Source organism: Schistocerca piceifrons, chromosome X (assembly GCF_021461385.2).
Source record: "Schistocerca piceifrons isolate TAMUIC-IGC-003096 chromosome X, iqSchPice1.1, whole genome shotgun sequence".
NCBI lineage: Eukaryota > Metazoa > Arthropoda > Insecta > Orthoptera > Acrididae > Schistocerca > Schistocerca piceifrons.
The window spans coordinates 420669538-420689335 of NC_060149.1; the positions used below are offsets into that span (position 1 = coordinate 420669538).

Consider the following 19798-nt stretch of genomic DNA (forward strand, 5'->3'; position numbering starts at 1 on the left):
TTATTCCTCGACTACAGCTATTGTTGAGGAATGATGGTGGACATATTGAGCATTTCCTGTGAAGAACATCATCTTTGCTTTGTCTTAATTTGTTATGCTAATTATTGCTATTCTGATCAGATGAAGCTCCATCTGTCGGACATTTTGTGAACTTTTGTATTTTGTTGGTTCTAATAAAACCCATGTCATTCCAAGCATGTGTGTCAATTTGTACCTCTCTATCTAAATGATTCCGTGATTTATTCAGTTTTCAAATTTATAATAACTTTTTGATCACCCGGCACTTCAAGCACTGCAACACGCGAACAGCTTACAAACTTAACCGTTTCCGAAATACTTCCGCCTTCGGTCCAGAAGCCAATGATCATGCCATTTTGGGCGTCAGATAAACCGCTCTGTTTCCGCACTACGACGACGACTGCCCTGTTTCCGACGCCTCCCCCCCTCCCCCCCGCCCCCAACACTCTTTATATACCCTCCACTGCTAGTGTTGCCACCTGCCGTTTGAGAGTGATCATTGCTCTTTTGAGGATAAGCAAGTCTGCAGACGTCTGCACATTGACTCTCTGTGAATGAGAGTACGATTTCAGTTTACAAAAACCGAATGTGAACCGTGCCGAATGACACCGGGATACAGAAGCACTCTGATTCTGTTGGTGCTCAGAAGATTTTAATTAGTGCTCTGGTGTTTTCAGGAGGAGCTGTTCGTGCGAATGGCGCGAGAACGCGCTGAGCAGCTGAAGACGCTGTCTGCGCAGCTGATACTGTTCGAGTCGCGACTCTGTCGCAAGCAGAAGGACCTGGGCAATCTCCTAGCCCAGAGGGACACCATCATCGCCAGGCAGCAACGAACCATACAGGTAAGACTGCAAACGCTGTGCTGCTCGCTGCTTATGTTCTTGTAGGCCCAGAAGTCTTCTTGTACGGTATTGAATGTAAACATGTTTATAGGGTGGTGCAAAAGGGAGAAAAGATTCATTGGAATGGGTAGTAATTGGGAATTGAGAGGCTGATGATGCGCTCCCCACCGCCAGGTGTGTGATTTTGTAGTCGTGGTGTAAAGTGAAGTGAAACATAGCTGTTTTGCCGTCGGCCATTTCTACCCAACCAACGACGCCATTTTTAATGTGCAACAGCTCTTCTGTCTCCAGTTCAGTAATGCGCACAGTGGGGCTAACGTTATTGGTTGGTATCATTTCACACAGCTAGATCAGTTATGAAGAGAAATTAATCTGGCCGCACGACCAGCGCTCTATAGCTGGCTGCAGAGTATTCTGTGCGAGTCAAGGAGCCATCTGTACATAATCTTAATTGACTGGAAACACAGCCTTGCTTAAAAGAAAATGGACGACCCTCCATAGTGTGAAGTGTCCACACTTCATTACATAATGTGGAGAGGTTCGGGAGAATCTAAAAAATGACACATAGTCTGATCAACACGCACAACCGCCTTCTCTCCCCTCACCAATCAAATGCAAGTGATTAAAATGACTTCCACCGCCACGATGTCAGCTAGCTAACTTAGTCGTTCGCGCTCGCACTAACGTAGCAACCTGGACAAAAAGAGTTTTGAGAGAGGGAGGACGGGAGGTGGGGTGGTGTTGGATAATCCAGCTTCTGTATTTAATTATAACCCAGAAAAACTCATTTAACAGCACGAACACTCATGGACATTAGTCATATCATTCTGGTTCGACGAAGTGACGAGTCACGTGCACACTGCGATAAAGAAACACGGCAGGCTGCAGCTGGTTCAAATGACTCTAAGCACTGTGGGACTTAACATCTGTGGTCATCAGTCCCCTAGAACTTAGAACTACTTAAACCTAACTGACCTAATGACATCACACACACCCATGCCCGAGGCAGGATTCGAACCTGCGACCGTAACAGCAGCGTGGTTCCGCGCTGAAGCGCCTAGAACCGCTCGGCCACAGCGGCCGCGGCTGCAGCTGAGGAAGGCAGCAAACCCCTGCCTCATCCGAGGCCTACGAGAAAAACAGACCGCGGTGCGTACGTCACGAAGGTAGGCCTGCGCTCGTCGCTCGCTCAACTCGACAAACAAACTGCGTTTCTACACCTGTTAACTCGTAACTAGATGTGTAAGTAAACCGAGAATTGCATCTTCTACTGGAATCCGCTATTATGGAATCTTGCTGTTATTAGTTGGTTGGTTGGTTGGTTTGGGGAAGGAGACCAGACAGCGAGGTCATCGGTCTCATCGGATTAGCGAAGGACGGGGAAGGAAGTCAGCCGTGCCCTTTCAAAGAAACCATCCCGGCATTTGCCTGGAGCGATTTAGGGAAATCACGGAAAACCTAAATCAGGATGGCCGGAATGCGGGATTGAACCGTCGTCCTCCCGAATGCGAGTCCAGTGTCTAACCACTGCGCCACCTCGCTCGGTTTACTGATATTAGTCCTACAATAATAGGAAGTTCATAGGCCTACCAATAATTTGTTACAGTTGTACTGGGGTATAATAAAATTAAAATCATGCCAAAATGATTATCAGTGGCATAAGGCACCACTTCTTGTATGAAATGAGGACTGTTAAGCAGAGGAGACTAAATGCTATAAACAAGCCGTTACACCATTTATATCGAGTACTGATCTTAAATTTTGTTGTAGTACTGTTAATTAGTAAGACTTCATAGCAGTAGATATCAGCAGAAGATGCAATTCTCGTTAGTACGTACACGCCCAACTACGAGTTAACAGGTTTCGAAATGCATTTTGTCTTCTGTGCTGAGCGAGAGAGGAAGTTCAGACCTACCTTCGTGACGTAGGCGCTGCGGCCTGTCTTTCTCCTGGGCCTCGTGTCTCATCGTAGTGACGTCAGGTGATTTGTGCTTCCATAGTGTACTCGCGTTACTCTCAACCCTTTTAGTCCCAGCGATAAATAAAATTAATTTTAAAATTTTTTGCAAAATTGATCTTTATCATCATAGTAAGCAACAAATACAAGAAGACATAAAGGTTTATAATTTATATAAAAAACAGCTAAACCTTAAGTACAACAGCCACGTTTCTCAACATGTCGACTTTCGACAAAATAGCGGCAAGAAGACATTGGCAAAGAGTAAACAATCAATTAAAGTTGTTGTCTCACTTTGGAACCACTAGGACATAGTTTTCAGCCACCCATCGTTTTATGAGTTGTATTTGAAAGCAATTTAGCAATGTTGCTACACACAATCCCACATTTCGAAACTTCCAGAGCTCATAAAACAAAAAATTATAGTTGTAGATAACAAGCAAAAATGGGCCTAAAATTTAAGAAATTCATCTCTCTAGTCGTTTCATTTCTAAACTACTCACAACAGCAGTAGTACAAACTCAAATTTACGTTACAATAACTTTAGATATACTTACTTTCAGGATCAGTTATGTTCTCAATATGATCACTATATTAAAAAAACACGCATGCCACAATCTCTTACAGTCGCGTAGCACTATTTCGCGCCAACTGCTGTTCTAAACGCTGTACGTGACTGCTATAATGCCCTACATTCGTAGACTTACCTCAGTGTACCAATAAACTTCCCTGTCTTGCAATAGCATCGGTAGTTTCATGCGAAAGGCCCTAACACTTTTAAAAAAACGTAACAAAATGGTGGTTTCAGGCAGGAATCACTGGTACTCGAAGGGTTAAGGCGCATTTAGAAAGATGTGAGGCGTTTGTGACAATGTATGTTTATTCATTTAATCTATGTAGATTACACCGCAGGCATTCTCACTAACGACATCTTTGTACAGGAGATTTGGAACGAGCACGATTTCTTGTCCGCCATCTTTCATGCGGTTTCTGCTTTTAACAAGCTGTAGCAGAAACCTAAACTAGGGGTATCTGTGGGGACTTAAAACAGAAATAGGTAAGTAGAAATTGAGCACTCACTACCGATGGCACGTCAAACACTAAAGGCATGTTTTTACAAAAGAATATTCAGGCTTATTCTCCAAGACTGTTTATTCTAGCTGAAATAGCTGTAAAATCTGCGTGGATGATATTAATAAAGTCCAAGAATCGCAAGAAGTACTTCTTTCCTTCATATCTCGCGTGTTCTTGCAGCTTGTGCAATAAAATCGGGCGACGATTATTAAACGAGCGTCTACACTTCGTAATGGAAAGACGTACTACCTTGCATTATTCCACCCCATCACAACCGCCGCCTCCACCTTCCATACGCCCCCACCCCCAACCTACACCCAACTCACGGTGGCAACCTCATCCGTATGACAACTTGTCACATCATGAAATCTGAGTTATTTAAGTACCTCTTACACCGCTCCGTCACAGTGAAAGCTAAACGCTCGCTGTTATTCTGCCCTTATTGCTTGAATGGTAGGAAAGAACACTGAGTATTAACCAAGTTTCTTTCATTAAAAGAGCTACACGCATATGTTCTTACGGATCATTATGACCTGACAAATATTTAAGGGGTTAACGTAAATTACTAAAAGTTATTATGATTTAAAATACGTTCTATTTGCTCATTTGCGGTTGAATTTATGCCAAGATTATATAGATTCGAAAGTATTTCCACCAACTTTTCCCACGGTACTCTTATAAGTGCTAACGTGTTGTTTGCTATATGCGCTCTTCGAGCAGAATTTTAATGGTGGCCTAACGCACGTGAGATGCACCAGAATTGTTTCTGTGGCATTACGGTAGGAAAAATGACAGACCTGTTTCTGGATTCCATAGACTCTTTGTTGTTTCACCATATTATTTATACACACAAGTACGCAATGAAAAATCAATATAGGCTTCGCTTGTGATTTGATCTATTTCTTATCATCTGCCACCATAAACCTTTTGATCGTCAATATCAGCCATTTTCACCACAATACTCTCTCAGTATTGTCGATAAGAGCTTGAGAAGAGAATTTTATATCACTTACTCCGGATATTGCATACCTTGTTCGACCAGGGATCAGTTTTATAACGTTTGCAATTCTAGTTTGTGGAAAATGTTCTAAGTTCTACAAGATATTTTTGTCTCTTGACTGAACCTTTCACGCCGGTTGCACGTTTCCACGTGAAGCATCAGTACCTGAGGTGTGTTCTGATTCAGATATAGGATGAATTCTGTCGTCATTGATTTGATTTTATTCTTTAGAAATAGTCTTCTCACTGTGAGATGCATTTACTGCGTCCAACTGCTCGTCAGAAAGCAAAATTTTCGTTATGATAACCACACAGAAGATACTAAATTAGATACATAAACTGCGTGCGCACCAAATAGATAATGAAACATTACTGGTAGCGATAATGTCTTGGTAATTTGAGCGTAAGAAACGACATGCAGTGTTCTGAAACTCCACACATTTCAATAGAGGCCTGCGTTAGTATAGAGAAACCATTATGGATGTATCACAGACACACAGAAATTAAACATTACTGCTGATATTTGTACATGCTGTGAATTTTGAAACACCTGTCTCATATAGATCGAAGGGACAGAACTGTAACAAATTAAGTTACAATGAAGGGGAGAAAACTTTTTTTTTCATCTGAGCCTCAATACACTTAGAATGTACAGAAAAACAGTAATTAAATTTCGAACGCTGGGGTTTAAATATAAAAACTTAACGGAAGATGTAGGTCCTATCTGGGTCATATTCACCCCCCGAAGATAATAGCAACGTTAACTCAGAAAATTTTTCGAGGCAGATACTGACAGGCTTCAGATAGATTATATAATGGTAAGACAGAGATTTAGGAACCAGATTTTAAATTGTAAGACATTTCCAGGAGCAGATGTGGACTCTGAACACAATCTATTGGTTCAAAATGGCTCTGAGCACTATGGGACTTACCATCTGTGGTCATCAGTCCCCTAGAACTTAGAACTACTTAAACCTAACTAACCTAAGGACATCACACACATCCATGCCCGAGGCAGGATTCGAACCTGCGACCGTAGCAGTCGCGCGGTTCCGGACTGAGCGCCTAGAACCGCTGGACCACCGCGGCCGGCCACAATCTATTGGTTGTGAACTGTAGAACAAAACTAAAGAAATTGCAAAAAGGTGGGAATTTAAGGAGATGGGACCTGGATAAACTGACAGAACCAGGGGTTGTATAGAGCTTCAGAGAGAGCATTAGGGAACGATTGACAAGAATGGGGGAAAGAAATACAGTAGAAGAAGGATGGGTAGCTTTGAGAGATGAAGTAGTGAAGGCAGCAGAGGATAAAGTAGGTAAAAAGACGAGGGCTAATAGAAGTCCTTGGGTAACAGAAGAGATACTGAATTTAATTGATGAAAGAAGAAAATACAAAAATGCAGTAAATGAAGCAGGCAAAAAGGAATACAAACGTCTCAAAAATGAGATCGACAGAAAGTGCAAAATGGCTAAGCAGGGATGGCTAGAGGACAAATGTAAGGATGTAGAGGCGTATATCATTAGGGGTAGGATAGATGCTGCCTACCGGAAAATTAAAGAGACCTCTGGAGAAAAGAGAACCACTTGCATGAATACAAAGAGCTCAGATGGAAACCCAGTTGTAAGCAAAGAAGGGAAAGCAGAAAGGTGGAAGGAGTATATAGAGGGTCTATACAAGGGAGACGTTCTTGAGGACAATATTACGGAAACGGAAGAGGATGTAGATGAAGATGAAATGGGAGATATGATACTGCGTGAAGACAGAGTACTGAAAGACCTAAGTCGAAACAAGGCCCCGGGAGTAGACAAAATTCCATTAGAAGTACTGATAGCCTTGGGAGAGCCGGCCCTGCAATAAGCTACGGCTGCAAAATACTAACACGAATTCTTTACAGACGAATGGAAAAACTGGTAGAAGCCAACCTCGGGGAAGATCAGTTTAGATAGAAATGTTGGGATACGTGAGGCAATACTGACCCTACGACTTATCTTAGAAAATAGATTAAGGAAAGGCAAACCTACGTTTCTAGCATTTGTAGACTTAGAGAAAGCTTTTGTCTGTTGACTGGAATACTCTCTTTCAAATTCTGAAGGTGGCAGGGGTAAAATACAAGGAGCGAAAGGCTATTTACAATTTGTACAGAAACCAGATGGCAGTTATAAGAGTCGAGGGGCATGAATGGAAAGCAGCGGTTGGGAAGGGAGTGAGACAGGGTTGTAGCCTGTCCCCAATGTTATTCAATCTGTATATTGAGCAAGCAGTAAAGGAAACAAAAGAAAAATTCGGAGTAGGAATTAAAGTCCATGGAGAAGAAATAAAAACTTTGAGGTTCGCCGATGACATTGTAATTCTATCAGAGACAGCAAAGGACCTGGAAGAGCAGTTAAACGGAATGGACAGTGTCTTGAAAGGAGTATATAAGATGAACTTCAACAAATGCAAAACGAGGATAATGGAATGTAGTCGAATTAAATCGAGTGATGCTGTGGGAATTAGATTAGGAAATGAGACGCTTAAAGTAGTAAATGAGTTTTGCTATTTGGGGAGAAAAATAACTGATGATGGTCGAAGTAGAGAGGAAATAAAATGTAGACTGGCAATGACAAGGAAACCGTTTCTGAAGAAGAGAAATTTGTAAACATCGAGTATAGATTTAAGTGTCAGGCAGTCTTTTCTGAAAGTATTTGTATGGAGTGTAGCCATGTATGGAAGTGAAACATGGACGATAAATGGCTTAGACAAGAAGAGAATAGAAGCTTTCGAAATGTGGTGCTACAGAAGAATGCTGAAGATTAGATGGGTAGATCACATAACTAATGAGGAGGTATTGAATAAAATTGGGGAGAACAGGAGTTAGTGGCACAACTTGACAAGAAGAAGTAATCGGTTGGTAGGGCATATTCTGAGGCATCTAGGGATTACCAATTTAGTACTGGAGGGCAGCGTGGAGGGTAAAAATCTTAGAGGGAGACCAAGAGATGAATACACTAAGCAGATTCAGAAGAATGTAGGTTGCAGTAGTTACTGGGAGATGAAGAAGCTTGCACAGGATAGAGTAGCATGAAGAGCTGCATCAAACTAGTCTCAGGACTGAAGACCACAACAACAACGTCCTAATCTCGCGAACGCCGGGAATTCATGCCGTTCATTTACGTTTAACAACTGCACAGAGTACCACACCAGAATATTAGTTGCCTTGTCGCTAAAATGGGTGTGGGTGATAAGCAACGCGGTCGGTCGATATTCTATATTAGTAACGCCTGGAAGGTGTTAACGCTTACAGTGCTGGTGGAGTACAGTAGCTATTTTTAGCACCCGCCTACGAGAAACCAGGGATGTAGAGAACCGGCGGCAAGCTTTTGCACGCGGGCGTACACACACACACACACACACACACACACACACACACACACACACACACAGTAAGGCCAGCAAGATCAGCTCAAGGTCCACCTTTCACTGCTGGCACGCGACGACCGAAGTGCAGCCAGAGGGGACGCGCCGAACTTGGTCCTGAGTCGGAGGAAGGTAGCATGCTGCACTTCCAAGAGGCATCTTGACGCGCAACCCATTGTGCTACACGCAATGCTTTTTTACGGTCGTGCAGCGTGCGGAGAGCAGTTGTCAAATAGGGACGCGTTCGAAGAGAGCGGTTTTGTCACAAGTATCAACAGCCGCTGGCATTCCGTCATTTAGGCCATGAGCGTAGGGGACAATTCGGGAAAACTGTATTGCTGTTCTTAGCAGGCTCCTAGAGCACACAGTATTGCCTTATTCCCTCCTGTTATGAACGTGTCTTCTTAGTGCGCACCACAGCTATTGCCAATGTAGTAACTGAATGCTACTATTAATTCAGCCCAGACATCCACTACAGCTGTAAAGTGTTTCCCTTCCATAGTTCACAAAGATGGCTGATTGCAAGCTTGATAATTAAACAATTGTATGATAGAGCGGTACTATAATGGAATGTGGCAACTCGATAAGAGATAAATAACATTTATTAAGCGTTGCAAATTGGTACCAAACTTTTGTACAGTTTGTTGCATGGCACTCGTCGTCGTATACCTAATAGTACACCTAATAGCGGGTGGTTATAATAGAAATACGGCTACTGACAGAGGTCCACTGAGAGCTGTAATTATCGTACGGCAGCAAAACTTAGTGGACATCCTAATGTGTTAATGAAGAACCGATTAACTGCGGAAAAAAATTTGTGCCAATTTTGGCCATCAGGTGCAAATATGGTACTGTGAATGCAAGAAAGAGACTATAGAAACGTTGCCGTATGTAATGGATTAGGAATGGGACGTGGACAGAAAAGATCAAGCATGTGAGAAAGGCATGTTGATGATTTTATTAACGGCTGCTTACACAATTTGCTCAATAAGAGCACCAGTAACGTCGACGAGATGCTGCATCCGTAAAACGACTTGATCAACTGTTGATCGCAGCAGTTCCGGTGGAATCTGTGTAACGTGTCCCTGTATATTGACCTTCAGATCAGGAAAAGACCCAACGAGTCTCTGGTAAACGCGTTCTTTTAGATATCAAATGGTTCAAATGGCTCTAAGCACTATGGAACTTAACATCGGAGGTCATCAGTCCCCTAGACATAAAACTACTTAAACCTAACTAACCTAAGGACATCACACACATCCAAGCCCGAGGCAGGATTCGAACCTGCGACCGTAGCAGCAGCGCGGTTCCGGTCTGAAGCGCCTAGAACCGCTCGGCCACAACGGCCGGCTTTTAGATAATGGCTCTGAGCACTATGGGACTCAACTGCTTTGGTCATCAGTCCCCTAGAACTTAGAACTACTTAAACCTAACTAACCTAAGGACATAACACACATCCATGCCCGAGGCAGGATTCGAACCTGCGACCGTAGCAGTCGCACGGTTCCGGACTGCGCGCCTAGAACCGCGAGACCACCGCGGCCGGCGCTTTTAGATATCCCCAGAGCCAAAACTAATATGGATTCAGATCACGTGATCTTTCAGGCCATGCATCTGAAAAACCTCTGTTTTGAAGGTTACATTAAACAGATCTTTCACTAGTCGAACAACATAAGGTGTTGCCCCGTCTTGCACGAAAACAGTGGTTCCCCCACAGCTGCGCTCTTACAAAGCAGGAATCACATATTGTGTAAGGACGTCTCGATAACGTGCAGACGTCACGGTAAGCCGCGCGATCTAGAGCGTCTTGTCACGGTTCGCGCAGCCCCCCCCCCCCCCCCCCCCCCCCCCAGCGGAGGTTCGAGTCCTCCCTCGGGCATGGGTGTGCGTGTGTTTCTCTTAGCGTAAGTTAGTTTAATTAGAGTGTAATCCTATGGACCGATGGCCTCAGCAGTTTGGTCCCATAGTCCTTACCACAAATTTCCAAATACGTCACGGTAAACCTGACAGGGCCTCTGAGTGTATTCTCTTCAAAGAAGAGCGGATAGAGAATAAAGATGTCTGTGAATCCACACCACACAGTCACGTATTGGTACAGCGAGTGCAGTGTCTCTTCGTACATAACACGCGGTTTAACACTACCCGAAATTCGGCATTTCTGTGTCTTCACTGCACCCTGCAGTGTAAAATGTGCCTCGCAGCTTTATAGAATATTGCCCGATCACGTGTTATCGACTTCGACCTGTGCCACAAACCAAAGAGCAAATTCAGAACATTGCTTTGGATCATGAGCTTTCAGTTGCTGAACAATGTGGATCTTGTACGGGTACCAGTGTAAAATAGATGGCAACACTTTCCATACTGTTGACCAAGCATCAACAATTGTCGTGCAACTGCAAAAGCATTAGCACTACCCTGGACACGTGGTGCGTGGTCAGTAACAGCAACAGCGGCCTCGTCAATAACTTCCCCCAGGATAGGTCGCCTTTCTTTTCCAGGTGCCACAACAAGCTCACTGGTGTTCTCGAATTTCAGCATTATCTTCTTTTAACCATTTTATGACATTGCACCTCTCCTCAGTCCTTCCAGTAGGCGATATTCTCTCAATGCAGCACAGTAATTGCTGCAGTTGACGTAACAGTTTCACTAGCAGTGCACGGTCTCTCTTCTAGACAGTCATATTGTCAAATGGCACCGTGTATGTCCTTCATTGTATAGCGCCAGATTTGCACCTAGTGGCCAGAATTGGAATTAACTTTTTCCAGTGTAAATCGGTTCAGGAGGAGGAGGAGATTACTGTTTAACGTCCCGTCGACAGCGAGGTCATTAGAGACGGAGCACAAGCTCGGATTAGGGAAGGATGGGGAAGGAAATCGGCCGTGCCCTTTCTAAGGAACCATCCCGGCATTTGCCTGAAGCGATTTAGGGAAATCACGGAAAACCTAAATCAGGATGGCCGGACGCGGGATTGAACCGTCGTCCTCCCGAATGTAAATCGGTTCAGCATTAACGCATTACCATCTACCAAGTTTCGTTGCCATACTATAACTATAGTCCACTCTGCATCTCTGTGAGCAGCTGTATTTTAATTATAACCAACCAGCACAATGAAATCTAAATAACTTGGCTGTCTCTCGGCAGTATAAATAATATCGCTATAACTAACTGTAATGACTGCAGACGCTCAGTTAATGGTTCTACTTCTCTGTAAATAGCAACTGTTAAGTTGGAAAGTAGTTTTCAGAATATTTTACTGTAACGCACTGTGCTAAGCTGACTGCAGGCACTGAAATAAATTAATGGCTGGGTTGTAGTTTTGTATGTGTCCACGCTGCATTGTGTTTTGTACCTGTTGGCGAAAAAAATTCCATGTCCAGCAGTACAAGGCGGAAGCAACGTAGTCCACGGTTGAAGGTGCTGTCTTTGGCAGCGGACGCATACGACGCACAAATAAGTGTGGCGCGGAAGCAGAATATAGTCCGAATTTGTGAGAGTCATCTGGTGGCTGCTGCTATGAACTTAGGTGTCTGGCGAGTGGTTATGCCTGTGTCGTTGCGGCCTCTCGCGTTATTTGTTGTATACTCTTAAGCGTGGTACACACCAACCATAAATTTATTAAAGGCGGCATTTTTCCACGTATGTGTGTTTATTTAGACTTCTTCCTTCAACTGGTTTCAGCTTTCAAACCATTTATGAGTGCTAAATCAGAACAAGGTGCCATACACATGAAAATGACAGTGTATTCGCAAGCTGTGCTTTCCTGCCTTTTGGTTTACAAACTGTACTGTTCTAGATGGTTTGATAATCGATACCAACTTGACATTTTGTCCAAGTATAGGCAGATATTCGTTGTCACTGTTGCGTCGTCTTCAGTACAGAAACTAGTGCGATACACCTGTCTACGCTAGTGTATCCTGTACAAGTCTGTTCATCTCTGCTTAACTACTACTATCTAAATCCTTTTAAAACAGCTTATTGTATTCGAGGCTTGATCTCTCTCCATTGTTTTTTACCTCTCCTCCCCACTTCCCTCCATCACCAAACTGACGGCTCCTTGATACTTCTGGAAGCGTCCTATCATGCAACCTCTTCTGACAATCAGGTTGTGCCATAATCATTTTCCCCCAATTCGATTCAGTACTCCCCCTTGGGTTGTCTCCATAGCACACTTAAAGCAAATATTCTACTACCCGTGTTGTTGCCCTTCGTGTCAAGCCGTCCTTATCTTAATTTCAGCAACGTAAGGCCAGCACGCAGACTGGGAGAGTTTCTACAGCTTGCTTTGCTTTGGGCAGCAAGGTCGCAGGATTTCTCCACAAGTGAGAATGTTTGGAGCGCCAAGGGCAGGGCCTTTCAACCATATCAGGATTCTGACGAGCTAACGCTCCAGTTGGAAAGGGTCTGACAAGATGTCCCTCAGGCCGGCCGTAGTGGCCGAGCGGTTCTAGGCGCTACAGTCTGGAACCGTGCGACCGCTACGGCCGCAGGTTCGAATCCTGCCTCGGGCATGGATGTGTCTGATGTCCTTAAGTTAGTTAGGTTTAAGTAGTTCTTAGTTCTAGGGGACTGAGGACCTCTGCAGTTGAGTCCCATAGTGCTCAGAGCCGTTTGAACCATTTTGTCCATCAGCATGACATACAATAAAACCTATCAATCAATGCCAAGACGAGTAACTGCTCGCATATGGACCAAAGGTGGACCAGCGTGTTATTGACCTGCACAATTGGTGAAGCTCTTTCGCTTGAACGAACCATCCAATTTTTCTGAACTTTTAATCATTTTTTTTTTTGTCGGTACATGTAAATCACATCTACAGACTTCCGCCTCATTCGGATAATTTCTTTTTTTTTTTTTTATTTTTTCTTAGATAGTGTTTCGAGTAGAGCGCGGTAGGTACTATCTCCACGAATCGATGCCTTGATGTCAGAGGAACCTTACTGCAGCTCGAGGTGGTCTCACAAGATATGTGTTCTTGGCAACCCTATATTCGTAGTAATCTAGAACCCAATGGTGTATTTTTATCCCTGTTGACAATTCGTGGCACCAACTGCATATTTCCGGTGACTTCTTCCTTTGTGCAGCAAATATTTTTTTGTCCAGCGATGTATATATACTGGAGGTATATTAATTGTTTTTAAATACCTAATCTGGTTATCCTGGTTTCGGTATCCAACAGTTCTCCAAATCCGGTGACTCCTTCCTTTGTGCAGCAAATATTTTTTTGTCCAGCGATGTATATATATACTGGAGGTATATTAATTGTTTTTAAATACCTAATCTGGTTATCCTGGTTTCGGTATCCAACAGTTCTCCAAATCAGGCCTAGTGATTGTTAGCGTAGCCACCTGACTCAGATCATGAACGTTTATTGCGTACACCAGCTACATATGTATCTATATACACAGTTACAAGCCACCATATAATGCATAGTGGTGGCTCCTCTGTACCACTGCTAATCATTCCATTTCCTGTTCGACTCGACAATAGAGCGAGGGAAAAACGATTGTATGTATCCATCCGTACAAACACTAATTCTGTTACCTTATCTTCGTGGTCCTTACGTGAAATGTACGTAGATTGCAGTAGAATTGTTCTGCAGTCAGCTTCAAATGCCGGTTCTCTAAATTATCTCAGCTGTGACTATCGAAAAGAACGTCGCCTTTCTTCCAGGGATTCTCATTTGAGCATCTCCGTAATACTTGCGTGTTGTTAGAAACTACTGTTAAAACATCTAGTAGCCCATCTCTGAATTGCTAGGATGTCTACCGTTAATCCGAACTAGTGCGTTTCTCAAAAGCTCTGGCAACACTCAAGAACGGATTGCACTAGTGCCCTACACACGGTCACCTTAACAGACAAATAATACTTTCCTAAAATTATCCCACTAAATAGAAGTCGATCATTCGCCTTCCCTATTACAATCCTTAAATGTTCGTTCCATTTCAAATCGCTTTGCATCTTTACGCCTAGATACTTAATCGACGTAGCTGTGTCAAGTCACCCACAAACGTGGGAACCTATTCCGTATGCTCGTACCTTCGTTAATAGTCTGCAATGGGACACCGTGCCAAATGCTTTCCGGAAATCTAGAAATATAGACTCTGACTGTTGCCCTTCATCCACAGTTCGCACTAGATCCTGCTAGAAAAAGTCAAGCTGAGATTCGCACGAACGATGCTTTCTAAATTCGCCCTGATTCGTGGACAGGAGCTTTCATGTCAGAAGGAAATTTACGTATTATATTAGATTTTCGAATATGTTCAACAATTCTGCAGCAGACCGATTTTAGGGTTATTGACCTGTAATTTTGCGGGTCCGTTCATTTTCGCTTCTTATATAAAGGAGGCAACTAATTTTTCCCCCCAGTCTCTTGGTACTTTGCGCTATGCGAGAGATTCGTGATAAATGCAAGCTACGTAAGTGGCCAATGCCATAGAGTAACGGTTTTACCGTTGGGCCTTCATGGCCTGTTCGGGCGGAGTTTACCTTTTAGTTTTTTTACAAAGGCAGCATGTCTCAGTATTTCTGCAGAGGACTTTCAACGACTTTTTGAGTCCACGCCACGTAGAATTGCTGCACTATGCCGCGCCAAAAGAGGACCGACACGATGTTAGGAAGTATCATATGATTTTTGTCATTCCAGTGTATATGGAGAACAAGAACGGTGCTATCACACTTCCGTTGGCCACTCCTGACGTCAGCTTTGTCTTTAAAGTTTAGTTATCCTGAAAAGACTTCGACAGGCAGAATGGTCCTCTGGTTAGGACACTACACTCGTATTCAGAGGGATCGGATGGTAAACCCAATCAGACTGTCCAGAGACAGGTCCCGTCGTATGTCTAGATCACTTCAGATGAATGCCAAGACAGCTCCTCCGAGGTTACAGTCCACCCCTCCTTCTCCCCCCCCCCCCCCCTCACCCACTATGTTCTTTGTAATGAACTATTGCTTTGTCTCTGATAATCTCACTGTTGACGAAACTTTTAACTCTAGCCTTCATTCCTTCTTGCTCCTATTGGACGCAATGTTTTGTAGTACCGGTACTTAAAGCTGCAATAAATAGAACAGTCTGAAAGACTGGTCAGTCAAACCAACACCACTTTGACTTGGTATCTAGAAGGCTTCGGTCTGTCCCACTTGCTGTCAAGGATTGGCCGGTTCCTTCTGCCGACCCATCGACCGCTCTCGTAAACTCCGCTGGTGTGTAGCGGGCGCAGGACGAGTCATATGACAGTCGCAATCCCTATCCTTCCAATCGGTCAGTCTGTGACCGGCGCAGTAGTAAAGGAAGAAGGAAATTGGTTCAAATGGTTCGGAGCACTATGGGACTCAACATATGAGGTCATCAGTCCCCTAGAACTTTGAACTACTTAAATCTAACTAATCTAAGGGCATCACACACATCCATGCCCGAGGCAGGATTCGAACCTGGGACCGTAGCGGTCGCGCGGTTCCAGGCTGAAGCGACTTAACCTAAATTATCTTAAGGACACACACCCATGCCCGAGGGAGGCCTCGAACCTCCGCCGGGACCAGCCGCACAGACAATGACTGCAGCGCCTGAGACCCCTCGGCTAATCCAGCGCGGCCAGGAAGAAGGAGCTTACACTAGTACAGTGTTTCTGAATTCCCTTTAAAAGTTCCAAGAGTCATGGAGGTTGCTGGGTAGAGACAGGGGTTGGGAAAAATTATGGAAACATTGCGAGGTATGCATACTTGAACGTAAATGCAGATGCTAGCCGAGCCTGCATGTTGCGCTGTGTTATTTGGCAACGAACGACACCTGTGAAATGTCCCCAATACGTTGCAAGTGTCAGTCGTGGTCAGAACAGCGTTGTGTGTACTTGCATTATGTCGGAGTTAAGTGAAATCAAACGGTGGCGAATTGTTGGTTCTCGTATGGTGGGTGCTTCCGTAACCAAAGTAGCCAAAGTGTTTGCTGTTTCAAGGGGCGCCGTATCGAAGATTTATACCGCATACAGGGAAAACGGGAAACATCGTCCGCTAAGTTACAATGCGGCAGAAAGTGTGTGTTGAGTGATCGTGACGGGCGGTCATTGAAGGGGATTATAACGAAAAATAAGATGGTATCTGCGAAAGTCACTGTAAAACTGAATGTTACGCTCACAAAACCTGTCTAGGGATCTCAACAAGCAGACAATTTCAGGGCGAGCTAGAATTCCAAAACCACGCATAAGTGATGCAAACTCCCGTAACAGGAAAACGTTGTGCAGAAGCCATAAAACCTGGACTGCGGCGCAATGGAAAGAAGTTGTTCCATTGGGTAAGACTTGCATGTTACTGTTTTCAACTTTAGGCCCAGGAGTGAAACATGGCAGGGGTTTGATGGTCCTTTGGGCAGCCATATCGTGCTGTTTCATGGTCCCCAAAGTTACTCTGCAAGGTCTCATTACTGCCAAGGATAATGTCGCCATTTTGGCTGATGAGGTCCATCCCATGGTACCATGTTCGTTCCCCAATGTTGATACTGTATTCAAAGTCGACAGGGCGCCTGTTCACACAGCTCACTTCGTCCAGGACTGGTTTTGCGTGCACGAAGATGAATTTTCGCGTCTTCTCTGGTCACCACAATCACCAGATCTCAATGTTATTCAGCCTTTGTGGTCTATTTTGGACAGAAGGTTGAGTGATCGGTATGCACCATCATCATCATCGTTAGCTGTATTTGCCACTATTTTGCAGGAGGAACGACATAATATTCTCTTAAAAAGCATATTGTACGTGTATACATCGATTTCGAGAATATGAGATGCTTTTTTGAATGCTAATGGGATTCCTTCGCCGTATTAGACATGATAATGTGTGGTATTTCCATATTTTTGTCCAACTTCTGCATACACGTGAAGTGGAACCCACGTCCAGAATCGTGGCTTTCCAGTGCTTCAAGCAGAAACATGCACAACAACGTGTTCTACTCCTCCGTGTCTTGCGCACTTTCCACGATCCTCTGTTTCTTCAGTTGGTCTATGGATCTTCTGACGCCTGTTCGAAACCTAGACTGGTAGAAATCACTCATCTGTTAGCGTAGTGACAGGGGGAAGTCTCTCTGAGAGGTATACACGATGCAGATGGCTGAGTCACACATGTTACATGGTGTTTTAGGGCGTAGAAAAACTATTTCTGGCTTTCAAACCACACGGACGTCGGGGCGGTTGGGAAACAGTGTCTCTGAACCAGACTTGAGGTTGAGCTACATCTGCTAGCCTGCGTCCCGAGGATAGTTTCAAAAAAATCTGTGATTAATCTGCATTTAGGTCAACGTCAGCCTTCGTGGTTTGAGCGAATTTGTACCAACCGGCGTAATTTCCAGCCGAGTACTAGAGATTGTTATTACTGAGCGTAAATGTTCACCCCAGTCCATCCCTATCAATTTTCGAAGCAGGTAGCTGCAGGAGAAGCTTTTAATTAGGCATTCAAAATTACGCACTAATACACTGACAGAAAAAGAATCGCAACACCAAAAAATAATAAATGTAGAGTGATGAAATTTCGGGAATACATTTAAGTGATTGACATTCCAAGATCGCAGGTTAATGTAAGCGCGAGACAGATCACTGGAAAATCATGGGAAATGCTGGTACATTAATAACCGGTGTAACCGCCAGAATGTTAAATGCAAGCACGCAAACGTGAATATATTGTGCTGCACAGGTGCCGGACGTCAGTTTGTGGGATGAAGTTTCCTGCCTGTTGCACTTGGTCAGTTAGTACACGGGCGGTTAATGCTATTTGTGGATGGCAATGGAGTTATCGGTTGTCGATGTGCCATATGTGCTCGACGGAGGCAGATCTGGCGAGCCGGCCGGTTTGGACGAGCGGTTCTAGGCGCTTCAGTCTGGAACCACTCGACCGCTCCGGTCGCAGGTTCGAATCCTGCCTCGGGCATGGATGTGTGTGATGCCCTTAGGTTAGTTAGGTTTAAGTAGTTCTAAGTTCTAGGGGACAGATGACCTCAGATGTTAAGTCCCATAGTGCTCAGAGCCATTTGAACCATTTGATTTAGATCTGGCGATCGAGCACGCTGCTAGCGCCATTCTTATAGGACTGGCGCGAGATCTGAATATACGTCGTCTTCCAGATGTACGAGGGTGAGTGAAATGAAAACCTTAAATATTTTTAAAATATTTATTGTGCATAAGTGGTACAAAGCTGTATCACTTTTCAACATAACCTCCCCCACGCTCAACGCAAGCCCTCGAGCGCTTACAAAGTGCATACATTCCTTTAGAAAAAAAATTCTTTTGGTAGTCTGCGCAACCACTCATGCACTGCGTGGCGTACCTCTTCATCAAAAATGAACTTCTTTCCTCCCATTGCGTCTTTGAGTGGTCCAAACGTACGGAAATCACTTCCGGCAAGGTCTGGTGAGTATGGTTTCCGGTTGGTGGAAGTGAACCTAGGTTTCGTCCCCAGTAACGATTCTTGCAAGAAAGCCATCACCTTCTCGTTCAAGGCGCCGAAGAAGTTCTTCACAAGCATCAACACGTCGTTCTCTCATTTCAGGAGTCAGCTGCCGTGGCACCCATCTTGCAGACACTTTATGAAACTGGAGCACATCATGCACAATGTGGTTTGCTGACCCATGAATCAAATGGTTCAAATAGCTCTGAGCACTATGGGACTTAACATCTTAGGTCATCAGTCCCCTAGAACTTAGAACAGCTTAAACCTAACTAACCTAAGGACATCACACACATCCATGTCCGAGGCAGGATTCGAACCTGCGACCTTAGCAGTCGCATGGTTCGGGACTGAAGCGCCTAGAACCGCCTGGCCACCGCGGCCGGCTGCTGATCCATGACTAATCTGTAAACATGCTGCAATGTCATTCAGTGTCAATCGGCAGTTTTCCTTCACTATGGCTTCAACTGCTGCAATGTTCTGTAGAGGCACAACTCGTTGTGCCTGACCTGGACGAGGAGTATCTTCCACTGAAGTCACACTGTTTGCGAAATTCCTACTCCATTCGTAGACTTGCTGCTGTGACAAACATGCATCACCGTACTGAACCTTCATTCGTAGCTGAATTTCAGTAGGTTTCACACCTTCACTACGCAAAAACCAAATAACAGAACACTGTTCTTCCTTGGTGCAAGTCGCAAATGGGGCGGCCATCTCTATACTGATAATGCGACGGTATGTGTCCATCTGCACTATGCTGCCACCTACAGGCCATTCTACACGCTATTTGTAGCATGCTTACCAACTTACAGGATAAGGGCGCGAAATTTCGATTTGTTATTACAAATTTAAGGTTTTCATTTGACTCACCCTCGTAGAAACGCGCCTGCCAACTTCAGTTTGCCGCACAACTCGCTCTTGGTGTTGACATTTTTTCCGTCAGTGTACTTAGGTGAGTCTAGCTACAGATACTATGCGATGATTCATTGTACTTACGAATGAAAAGCTTCTATTTTAGTCATCAATGGATTTATTTCGAAGAAGTTACACAAATACTAACAAAGAGTGCATCCAAAGAAGTTTACTGTT

The 19798-nt window shown here is 44.2% G+C and overlaps 1 protein-coding gene across 1 annotated transcript in view; it reads left to right on the forward strand.

Moving 5' to 3' along the window:
• The window catches only part of LOC124721894 (homeotic protein female sterile), a 564607-nt gene that overhangs the window by 508712 nt on the left and 36097 nt on the right, over window positions 1-19798 (forward strand). The window contains exon 5 of the mRNA XM_047247046.1: window positions 696-860. Within this exon, the coding sequence (XP_047103002.1) occupies window positions 696-860 (165 nt within the window). The remainder of the gene's footprint in view (window positions 1-695; window positions 861-19798) is intronic.